This window comes from Choloepus didactylus, chromosome X (genome assembly GCF_015220235.1).
Source record: "Choloepus didactylus isolate mChoDid1 chromosome X, mChoDid1.pri, whole genome shotgun sequence".
NCBI lineage: Eukaryota > Metazoa > Chordata > Mammalia > Pilosa > Megalonychidae > Choloepus > Choloepus didactylus.
Genome location: NC_051334.1, coordinates 19,633,299 through 19,646,248, shown reverse-complemented (window position 1 = coordinate 19,646,248; position 12,950 = coordinate 19,633,299). Strand labels below are relative to the sequence as shown.

General features: G+C 36.4%; 1 protein-coding gene across 1 annotated transcript in view; it reads right to left on the bottom strand.

The window, feature by feature from the left end:
- Positions 1-12,950, bottom strand: part of CNKSR2 (connector enhancer of kinase suppressor of Ras 2) — a 308,883-nt gene that overhangs the window by 47,876 nt on the left and 248,057 nt on the right. The window contains 2 exon segments of the mRNA XM_037821616.1: positions 2,387-2,936; positions 5,237-5,337. Coding sequence (XP_037677544.1) covers positions 2,387-2,936; positions 5,237-5,337 — 651 coding nt within the window.

The following is a 12,950-nucleotide window of genomic DNA, read 5'->3' as shown; positions in this document are numbered from 1 at the left end:
GAACAGCTGAAGTACACTGAGGCATCAAATGGCAAGATTTATGGAAAAATACCCAGGAAGAAACGAGGCCTTGAAAGAGAGAGTACCACCATGGAAAGAGCCCACAATATTTAACCATAAAGACAAAACGTATAATACCAAATTCACTGACACACTTCCTGGGGCTGTTCTGTTTTATTGCAATTTCTCCACAAAGAGCAAACCCACTGAAAAAGATGGAAAGTATTGAATAACAGATCACTGAACTCATTTAGGAACCGGAAGGGGAAAATCACCAACTCAGCAGTGCATCTTTATGGCTAAAAAATACAACAGAAAAGATGAAGTGATACTAAAAGAAAGAAAAAAAATCAAAGCCACGCAATGAGAGATCCTCTGTAGAATACTGGAAAACTTGAAGGAAGGGCAAACCTAGATACCGTGTTTTCCTTTCACATTCTCAGACACGCTTTCTCTTTTCTAGTCTTCCTGAGGAACTGTTAGGTATCTAGGATATCCTAAAAAAGACAACTCCAACGACTTCTAACTGTAGGAATGATGGAATGGTTTCTGAACAGAGTTCTCTATTTCAGAGGATTGTGCCTAATTTGAACACAATTTATTTAAAAATGGCTGAGATGAAGGATTTTCCCAATGTTTACAGAATAATAACCTAACCCCACATACTGTTACAGCAGTTGTGTAGCACCTGGATGACAGCTGAAATGAAGTTTCTAACTCATCTTTAGTTAAATTTTAGGAAATGATCTCTTTATTAATTTTGGCAATAATTGTATTATTAAACATATATTATCATGCTTGCCAGATTCCTACAGAAGCCTAGAATGGCTTCTAAATAGTTCTTCCAAAAGACTCTTCCATGGTCTCTAATAATGTGAACATTGGGAGGGTTTGGCAGGTAATGGATGGTAATTATCTTTCCTGCACCAACAGTATATCTGTTATAATCTACCTCTATAATGCTCCTTATGGAGATTATGGATGGCTAAAATATATTCCACATGGAAACCACCTTAACACATGACCTTTATTATAAGCAACTCTTATATTTTGTTGGTGGAAAGTAGTTAATTCCTATTAAATAATGCAATAAAATTCAGAGCATAAAAGGAGGTCCACTATATTCTCTTGTCAATAATCTCCAAAGTGACTCATTTTAAATGAGCCAAACTTGATATCAACATGAAGCTCCTGACCTGTTGGTAACCTGTGAGCTTTGAGTTGTTTTTCTAGTTGTGATAAAGAACTTACACCAATACATCCTGTAATCAAAGTCCTGTAAACTTGCAAAATGGGTGGAAGGATATAGACAGTCTCTGTCCTTTAAAAGAGAAGTCTAATGCTTTAGGGGGACCAAACCAGTAACTATGGTTTCATTAACACTGGCTCAAGTCAGCTGGACTAACTGACCCAGACTTCATTTTGAATGAAGAGATGTAAACAGTTTTATACGATTTCTTCTATACTCTTTTTGCATTTTAAGGATTTATGGCCAAACCTAGATTTTCTTTCTACACTAAAACAACTGAGTTATTGCCTTTCCCTTAAACTAGCCTGGGGTTTTGGACTGGTGTATCACATTAGTCATCAACAAATGCTTAGTATGGCATGTTGGATAAAGAACTTGATAACTAGTAAACATATTCTTAATGCCAACAAGACAGAGGGTTACCTAATTGACTTGTTTCTCTTAAGACCTGATTCACATATATTGTGTTTTGCAATCAACATACCTATCAAGAAACTAGATGGATGCTTTTGGCAAATTGGTTTCTAGAAATAAGTTCAGCTATGTGGAGTTTACAGAAATGCTATGTGAAATTTATTCTTGTGGGTTTACAGAAATGCTATGTGAAATTTATTCTTGTGGGGAAAACTGTCTTTTGGATTTTTCCTTTAAATCTTCTGATAGTGAAAATGGAAGATACACATCTTCCATAGGGGTGTGTATTCAATTACTTATTCAAACAAGGCTCTGCTAACACTCTGCTTGAAGGATTTATGGTTTCTTAACCCAGACTCAGGGGTCAACCACTGTGGGCCAAAGGGATGATGCATGCAAGTGAGAAGAAAGTAGAAAAGAGAAGAAAAAGAAGTAAATACCATTAACCATAAAAGGCAAATGGGTAGTTAGACAACAGAATTCTTTGCTCTAGCTATGGATGTCCTGTGATATAAGCTTCATTACTCATCACTTTCCCCCAAACCCCCCACCCCCCAATTACTGAAGTTCTGAAAGTAGGATGCCAAGGGATACCTAACTTCTTATGTAACAATACCATTATTTTAAGAAAAAAGGGAAACAAAATAGTATTTTCTTAAAATAAGAAATTTGAAAAGGTTAAGACTCTGTATACAGGCTAAGAATCTCCATAAACATACTTACTTTTATCTCCTATGTTTTCCCCTGCTGCCTCCCCTTCCTCCTCCTCCTCCTCCTCCTCCTCTTCCTCCACCTCTGTTGGCTGCACATCATCCTGTGGATCACAGGCACTAACTGGCGCATTCAGACAGCAGTGGTTGAACCCGCTATCTCGAGGCAGCGTAAAACTTCGAGGCTTGCCTCCATTTCCATTTAACACTTGCATCCTCTCGCTCTCAGCTAAGGGATATGGCCCATAGTGATCCTGTAGGTGGCACTTTTGAGTTGGAAGGGTGGACTGCCGCCTGTGCTCTGGGGAGACAGCAGCAGAGTCAGAGAAGACAGAATCCTCCAGGGGCAGAGTCTGAAGATAGTGTAATCCTGAGCTTGTCAGTGGCGTCTCAATTAAATCCTGCCAGGAGCGGCGCTGACTGACTGTCTTGCGAATGGGGGACACGGCACTGCTCCCTGTCACTTCCTGGCGAAACTCCTCATGGGAAGACTGAGACTGGGAGGTCTCTGTGGAGGAAAGTCGGCTGTGTTTTGCTTCCACATAAGGACTGGCACAACTCATCTGTGGAAAAGAGCCTCTGATCAATTTCTACAATAATACAGAACATTGTTATCCCCAAGGAACACATTCGATGGCCACCAGATAATATTTTGGTAGACAGACTCTTATGCAGTGAAGTTAATGACTATTCAAGTTTTCAGACATCTCAAAATTAGGTCTCAGCTTACATTTCAAAGACACATTTTACAACAATAAAAGTATAAGAAAATGTGAGTGTTTAAATTAAAAACATTCAGCAATTAAACATCCCAAAGTTTAAAAATTTCTACACATTTGAAATCTTGAAGAAGTATTGTTCCTAAATTTGTATTTCCAGATTTTATATAGCTTGGGGTGAAGGTGAGGAGAAAAGCTTTTGGATATGAAAACAAGTTGCCTATAAACAAATAGAACACTTCCTCTTCTTCACAGGTAAATGTTGTTCCTATGGGCTCCAAGGAAAAGCTGTGTTATGGTCTTGACATTTCTAAGGCACGTTCTAGATGGTTAAAAATGTAGGCAGGATGAGATTATATCCTGATGGGGATCAGCATTTGCTCTTAGCATAGACAGTGCAGAGCACATGAGCACAAAAGAAAAACAGTATTTTTATCCCTGGACTTTAAAGTTTGGGAATATATGTTACAGCACAAAGCCCAATCAAGGAAAAAGATTTGGCAGCAAGTGAATGCTATAAAATACTGCAGGCAGCCCTACTATGACAAGTCTGAATTTAGCTCTGGGGCTAAAAGATCCACCCAGGCTCCTTTCTGGCAGATACAGCCAGATTTGTTAACTATTGTCATCAAAAGTGGGGCTGAGGTGGGGGCTAGGACAAGCTCAGCTGAGGTAAAGACGCACTTCGCCCCCCAAGTAAGGAGAAGTTACTTGACATTTTCTGTGGGCAGTAGGTTATCTTTCCACATGTCTAATAATCCCATGTGTCTTGAAATTTATAAGTTAATGTTTAAAGGATTGTTCAGTGAAGATGAAATTTTCCTTTCTTCCTCTTTTATAAATATTTTAAAGGAATTGTTCAGATCCTGATGTTTTAGGGAAAGAGGGAAAGCATAATAATCTATATCTTGTCACTGACTTCACTGTTTTATTTCTCTAGCTTATCCTCTGCACTCTGTTGCATTAGGTAAATACAGAATTTATTAAAGAAATATGCATAGAGAGAGGAGCAATTCTGCATTTTTCCACTTTCTTCCTCTTCTAAGAGACGCTGGCATCAAAAATTTTAATTAAAAATATGGCTTCCCTTTTAGTTATTAGCCGAAAGTGCCCATTCATTTATTTCAGAAATATTTGTTAACTACTTAATAAATAAGTGTCAGGGCTGTGCTAGGCTAAGAGAATGTAAAGGTGAATAGAATAGAGTCCCCGGTCTCAAAAGTTTCAGTCCCAAATAGTCTGATTGTCTATGTCTGGGTTGGGGCTTGAGCATCTGCAACTGTAAAATGTTCCAGAGGTGATTTTTATGCACAGCCAAGGTTGAGAAGTAGCCTAGAATTATATCAACATCTTGCATAGCACACTATTAAAAATCCCCTGGAGTAATATGGAGGCTGAATTTCATTGGCTATTATTGCCACCTAAATCCAGCTTCCATTTCCTATGTAGAAAATTCAGTCCCAAGACAGGCAGAATTCAGTCTTCTGGTTAACGTGAGCACATAATGTATTATCTAAACTGGATACTATTGAGACACCCTAGGTAATTCTGATGGGAAATAGGCATAAAGTAGGATAGTCCTAAGCAAACCAGGACAGTTGTTTACCCTATTAAAAGATCAAAGTATAGTCTATACACAGAATAATTTATACAGATTTAAGAAGTCCAGAGCACCATATAAAAATACACGTTAAATCAGACCGAATGGTTGTCTAAAAAGCTACATGCCAAAACATGTTCAAGACAGATATGTTAATCTTTACAAGCTGCTTCCAAAGGACATAGGAATGAACTTTATTAGTGTAGAATAAGTAAGGTCAATTTATTTATCTTTACCTAAAAAAACTGTTTTTGTCGTTAATATTTCCATGAAAGGTACTCTGACACAAACAGTATATTTTCTTAATAAAACTGGTCAGATATTTATTCTGCCTGGAATCTTTAGTGACTGTTTCTCCTGAATAAATATTTTCATATACTTAAAAACATTTTTCCTTACTGATTTTAGACCCCCAATTGTCTTTTCCCCTAAGAAACCTAAGGTTTGACATGCAATTCATTACATAATTTTTTTAACATACAAAGGGATGTTTCAGGTCAAAGAATATGATTATATATTAAGTATATTCCTGTTGTTAACTTACAGAGGGAGGCCGTGGGTATGTATCATAGGGGGGTGGAGGGCTGTCTTGTTTGGGTGTTGATGGAGTATCTGCTTCTTCCTTGTCACTTTCACTCCAGTAATCTGAAAATTCACACATATGGATATATCAACATTCTATTAAATATTCCTAGCCACATTTGCAGGAACACACACTATCATACAGTAAGAAGTAATTTAAATTCCACGACCATAAATGCCCCAGCCCCCCACCAGTGTTTATTTTCAGCTGGGTTTTAAGGAGGAAGGAAGAACACAATCACCTAATTGCAACCTCATTTCAAAGCAAGTGATTAGGCACAGCCTCAATTTTAGGGAGTTAAGAGAAAGACATGGTATAATCCAAATCAGGTTGGGAATGTTTTAGATCCCAGACCAAATTAGTCTGAAGCTTCAATTAATGAATGATGTCATATGATACTTCTTAGAGGTGCACCATTTTATCCTAAAGATGAATATCCCAAGAGAAATAATTCACACATTTGCTGTCGATCTCGACCAATGTAAACAGCTCCATAAAAGAACATTCTAAATTCTCTCCTCTGGCTTCAATTCACCAGTTATCTAACAATCACTGTTTCTAGAGTCATGCTGACATCAATCTCTAAAATCCCATACACCCATCTCTACTTGGAAACACATGGCAGTCCCCGAGTCTTGCCAAATGCAAAAGGGCAAATCTGGTGATGTGGCTGGAAGTTCCAAACTTCCAGAATTACTTAAAACGGTAGAAAATGTAAGCCACAAGACAAAGTGATTTGGCAGATCTCAGACAAGAGGGAGGAGGAAGAACTCAGAGATACATTATTAGAATAAGTAAAAGTCAGCAGAAAGCTCCCAAATCATAATCTGTTCCAATAATATCTCAATCACCCTGCAACTGTTAGGGTAAATCTTTATTGGATTTATAAGGAAAACCCAGGAGTATTACCCATATCAATTTCAGATGATAAAAGAAAAGGTATTAAAACGAAAACTTTATTCTTATGAAAATCTAAATCACAAAAGAATCATCACAAAGATTAACTAATATTTAGATTTAGGTGAAAAAATCATGGCACATGCTTTTACAGGAACCCTTCTCCACTAATAAATTCGTATATTGTAATATTTTTATATATTTTCCTTGTGGGACTAATATTCATAATAATAATTACAGCTAATATTTATTTAATGAGTACTTACTATAGACCAGCGAGAAAGTAGTAGAGCTGGGATTTGAACTAAGAAATTGTCTTGCCCTAAACCTCTCAAGACTAAGTCACTAGGACTCTTTTGTATTAACATAGCAAGGGAATTTAAAATGTGAAATATTTTCATGATCATTTAAATCCCCCTCCTCCTGCTGCTGTATAACTCTGGCTACTGTGAATAAAAATTTTTCATCAAGGGAGACTGGGAATAAAATAAATTGTCTATTATATTCATGTCTCCAAACACAAGGCCTTTGACAATTCTATTCCTACTTTACCCCCTTTGATTAAAAGATAAGCAAGGGCTAGTTCATCTAAATGTGATGTCTGTTTTTTACACTGTGTCATGCTGGTGACAGCCAGTATACTAAGTCTTGCTTCAAATATGAAATGACATAATTGTCCCAAAATGGGCCCAGCAACCACTGGTGGAAAAAATCATGAACTATGGTGCAGACAGATGTAGGTTCAATTCTTGGCTGCACCACTTACCATTTCTGTGCTCTTGTGATGGTTACTTAACCTCTCTGTTGACATGTGTAAAAAGGGGTTAATGATAACTCCTTTCAGAGTTGTGAGGTACTAAATAAGGTAACATATATTAAGGAGCCTTGCACCTTGAAAGCACTCAATAAACATTAGGACCCCTTATCTTCTTGGTATAATCATGGGTAGCAAGCAAGACAGACTGACCCAGATCAGAGAAACCATAAGTGCCTGGTGTTCATCCTTTTAGACATTTAGTGCTTTCATACCAAGTTCCAGCAATGAAAAGTGAATTCTGGAGCCCTGTGGGAGCTTAAAATACTAGTGGGACGTCACTTCTGAAGGTGCAGGGACTAACTTCTCTTCTCCCACTGTTCCCCCTCCCCATGAGCACTGGGCTTACCAAGATCTCTCCTGCTTTTACCCTCCCCACTATGTCCAGAAAGTGTGGCACCTGTACTGAGTTTCTCCTTGAGGTTTGCGCCAATACCTCAGGGGTTTCAAAAAGTTAGCAACTTCAAGTGGTCCTTATTAACACAGCGAGACAAAGATCCTCATTTTATCAAGGGCTCTATAGATCCTTGCAGGAGATTCTCTCTCTTCTCCCTCTCCCCAAACCCCAGCTAAATTAGGATGAATTCTAGCCCATTGTTTGATGTAAGTTTTGGTTTATTAAAAAGCACCATCAACCTCAAGTTTTCACGGGTAGCCTAAGGCTGAAATACCACTTTACAGATTCACTTCATTAAGCTATGTGTCTTTGAGGGAGCAATGCTAGAGAAGAGAAAATGTAGAAAATTTTGCCAGGCTTTTTTTGGTTTGTGAGGAAAACTGAAGGCACAAATTTGCTCAGAGGCTGAAACAAGTCTGAATTTTATTCTAAGGATAAACTAATTTATTTTTCTTAGTTCTCTATTCAGCACTAAATAAATGGATACTTTCAATGTTTCTTGCAGTGATATTCAATTTTATATGTACCTAATCATGAGTGATCAGTGCCATCACTGGAAGAGGAAAACTTCCATTTTACTTTCTCATGTTGATACAAAGGATACTGAGAAAAATTGACTTTTTTATACAGAACTATGAAAGAAATACAATACAGTACATGCATTTTTTATGTGATTAAAGCTTTACAAAGACCTTATATATGACTGGAAATAATATGTCAAGAATCAGTGACTGTGGAAACAACCCAAAATGCCCACTGACAGGTGAATAAACAAAATGTGGTTTAATCAGACAATGGAATACTATTTAGCCATAAAAAGGAATGAAGTCCTGATACACGCTACAACATGGAGGAACCTTAAAAACATTACACTAAGTGAAATAAGCCACCTATATGAATGATTTCACTTATATGAAATATCTAGAATAAGCAAATTCATGGAGACAGAAAATATATTAGAGGTTACCAGGGACTGGGGGAGAGGGGGAAGTGAGAGTTATTACTTAATGGGTGAAGAGTTTCTACTTTTAGTGATGAAAAAAATTTTAGTAATGGAAGGTGGTGATGGAAGCACAACATTGTAAAAGTAATTAATGCCATTGAATTGTACACTTAAAAAATGGTTAGAATGGCAAATTTTGTGTTATATATGTTATCACACACACACAAAAAAAGAGAATGACTGATTTGAAGGTAGATGAAAAAAATAAAAACTGATTAGCAAATAATTAGCCAAATTGTGATCTCAGCAGAATTTACTGTAACCTTGTTTTTTCTAAGTACAACAAGGAATAATGAAAGAGAACCCCATATCCTTTAACCTTTAGTCACTAAAGACAGCAATTCACTAACCTTTTATTTAAGTCAATGAAAGAATCACTTGTAAGCTGCATTGGGCATTTAAACAGAAACATTTGACAGTTATTCCTTTGCATCTTTGTGAAATATTCCCAATCCTCAAAGACCTATATTTTGTATGAAGCTTAACATCAATACTGAGAATAGTACTCAGGAGATGTCAAATATCTCTACAGAAGTGTGGAGTAGACATGTGCCTCCAGTAGTTTTCCATATAGAATAATATCATGAGAACTAATTATGCAGGAGGTAGGAAGTCTAATAGGTTTCCCACCTATGTTAAAGTACCCAAGGAACAGACACTCTATGGGGAAATCAAAATTACTACAGAGATTCTAGTTGTTTTTATATAGACAATGGAATCCTGAATGATACCTTTTAGCTTCTGCCTATGATTTTCTATCACACTTCAGTTGGCAGGTCTATTTGGAAGACCGTGTGTCACCTTCATTAAATTTTGGGTATGCCATAATGCATGAAGATATAATACTAACATGATAGACCAGGGCAGCATGAATCCATGGAATAAATAGTTTCTGGAAACTGCATGTGCTATTTTAACTTACCAGTTCTTTCATCCATAATGAAATATGGTTAAGTACAAAGGAAATTCACTAAAATCAAGACCATGCTCAGCTTCAAAGCAATGCTGAGTGATAAAATACATAAGTTAAGCCTGAAAATCCAAGTTTCCTTATTCATGCAAATTGATTTTTTTCAGAGTTTCATTTTCCTGTCAGTATACTGCCCACACTTCTAATTCTTGCATCTTAAAAAATCAGAAATACATTTATATGCACTTTAAAAAAAGTGTTTTATACCTTTTAAAAGGAATTTGAAAAGGAAGGCTGGAATTTTTTTCAGTGTTCTTAAAACAAATTTAGGCCTAAAAAAATAAACTGAGGCCTAAAGGTGGGGAATAAACTTTTAACCATTAGGAATTGTGGCTTAATAACTGATTTGACACTTCACTTTTGACTGGGATTTGCCTATGCGCATTGATTTGATGGAGACGGCTTCTATGCTATTTGTGGAATTACTCATGCTGCCCCCAGGAATGTTTTATTTTGTTATTTCCTTGGGTCCTCATCCTTCCCATCCTACAAGAACCAGTTCAGATAATAGAGCCTATGTAAGTTTTCTTCCAATCCTCTCCTGGAAAGAATCACTCCAGCCTCTTAATTCCTATGGAACTTGGTTTGTACTTTTTTGTAATTTACTTTCTATATTGTACTAAGCATAGCTTTTCTTCCAGAATGCAATGCAATTTCAGGCAGGATGGGTGCCTGGCTCACCTTTATGCAATTAAGAGTGCCTAGTCAAGAGCCTCACACAGAAGAACTTACTATTGAATAAAGTATCTTCTCTCCCTCTCCACCACCAACATTATTTTATATTTTTAGCATTTAAAAAATATTAGAGCAGGGTAGGTATACAGAAATATCATGCAGAAAGCAGAGTTACCATATAACCCCTTTTCACACAGTTTTCACTATTAATATTACTGTGGTACTTTTGTTACAATTGATGAAACAATATTATTATAATTAGGCTACTAACTTTAACCCACTGTTTAACTGGGGTTCACTCTTTGTGTTGTATAGGTCTATGGTTTTGTGTGTGTGTGTGTGTATGAGTGTATTGAGTGTATGGGAACTTATATACAACCTAAAATTCCCCTCAGATCCTTTTACAAATATACAATTCAGTGGTGTTAATTAGTTTCACAAAGTTGTGCCTCCATCACCATCATCCATTGCCAAAACTTTTTTATCACCCCAAACAGAAACGCTGTACCACTTAAGCATTGACTCTCTATTTCCCGCGCCTTCCCAGCACCTGGTAACCTGTATTCTAGCTTCTGAATTTATGAATTTGCATATTCTGCTTATTTCATATAAGTGAGACCATACAGTATTAGCCCCTGGCTTATTTCACTCAACAGATGTCTTTAAGGCTCATCCACGTTGTTACAGTCATCAGAACTTCATTCCTTTTTACAGTCCAATATTTATCTGTATATTATAACATCTTATTTATCTGTACGTCTGTTGATGGACACTTGGGTTGTTTCAACCTTTTTGCAATTGTGAATAATGCTGCTATGAGCGCTGGTGTACAAATATCTGTTCAAGTCCCTGCTTTCAATTTTTTTTGGTTTATATACTTTGAAGTTGGGTTGCCAGGTCATATGGCAGTTCTATACTTAACTTTCTGAGGAACCACCAAACTATCTTCCACAGCAGCTGCACCATTTTACATTACCACCAACAATGTATGAGTGTTCCTATTTCTCCACATCCTTGCCAACATTTGCTGTTTTCCATTTTTAAAATAGTAGCCATTCTAGTGGGTGTGAGATGGTATCTCATTGTGGTTTTGATTTACATTTCCTTAATGGCTAATGACTTTGAGCTACTTTTCATGTATTTATTGGCCATTTGGATATCTTCTTTGGAGTAATATCTAGTCAAATCTCTTTCTAAGTTTTAAATTGCATTATTTTTCTTTTTGTTGTTAAGTTTTAGGAGTTCTTTATGTATTCTGGATATTAAACCCTTATCAGATATACGGCTTTCAAATATTTTCTCTGTAGGTTGCCTTTTTTACTTCCTTGATAAAGTCCTTTGATTACAACAGTTTTTAATTTTGATGAACTTCTATTTATATATTTTTTCTTTTCTTTTTTTGCTCATGGTTTTGGTGTAAAATCTAAGAGACCACTGCCTAACCAAAGGTCCTGAAGATGTTTCCCTATGTTTTCTTCTTGGAGTTGTAGTTTTAGTTCTTATACTTAGGTCTTTGATCCATTTTGTGTTAATTTATGTATACGGTGTGAGGGAGGGGCCCACCTTCATTCTTTTGCATATAGCTATCTAGTTCTCTCAGCACCATTTGTTGAAGAGACTATCCTTTCCCCACTGAGTGAATCTGGCACGCCATGTCAAAGGTCAATTGGGCAAAGGTGCGAAGGTTTATCTCTGAACTCTCAATTTGATTCCATTTGTCTATATGTCTGTTCCAGTACTGTGTTGTTTTGATTCTTGTAGCTTTGTATTAAGTTCTAAAATCAGGAATTGGGAATCCTCCAGCTTAGTTCTTTTTCAAGGTGTGTTTGGATATTCGGGGCTGCTTATTCTTTCATATGAATTTAATGATTGGCTTTTCCATTTCTGTAAGTAACTCTGTTGAAATTCTGATTGGAATTGTGTTGAATCTGTATATTGCTTTGGGTAGAATTGACATCTTAACAATATTTAGTCTTCCAATCCATGCACATAGAATGCCTTTCCATTTATTTAGGTCATCTTTAATTTCTTTCAGCAATGTTTTGTAGTTTTCCCATATATATGTTCTTTACATCCTTGGTAATATTTATTCCTAGATATTTCATTCTTTTAGTTGCTATTGTAAATGGAATTTCTTTTACTTCCTCTTTGGATTGTTCATTACTAGTGTATAGAAACACCACTGATTTTTCTGTGTTGATATTGTACCCTGCCACTTTGCTGAATTTGTTTCTTAGCTCTAGTAGCTTTGTTGTGGATTTTTAAAGGATTCTCTACATATAGGATCATATTATATGCAAACAGGGAGAGTTTTATTTCTTCCTTTACTGTTTGGATGCCTTATATATTTTTTTGCTTGCCTAATTGCTCTGGCTAGTACTTCCAGTACAATGTTGAATAATAGTGGCGACTGTGGGTATCCTTGTTTTGTTCCTGATCTCAGGGGGGAAGCTTTCAGTGTTTCAACATTGAGTATGATGTTAGCGGTGGGTTTTTCATATATGCTGTTTACCATGTTAAGAATGTGTCCTTCTATTCCTAGTTGCCTGAGTGCTTTTAACAGGGAGTGGTGCTGGATTTTGTCAAATGCCTTTTCTGTGTCAATTGAGATGATCACCTGGTTGTTTTCCTTTGTTCTATTAATCTGGTATATTACATTAATTGGTTTTCTTATGTTGAATCACCCTTGCATATCTGGAATAAATCCCACTTGATCATGGTGTATGATTTTTTTTAATGTGCTATTGGATTCAGTCTGCTAGTGTTTTGTTGTGGACTTTTGTATTTATATTCATTAGGACTATTGGTCCCTGTAATTTTCTTTTCTTGTGATATTTTTATCTGACTTTGGAATTAGATTGATGCTGGCCTCATTAAGTGAGTTGGGAAGTGTTCCCTCTTCTATTTTTTGGAAGTTTG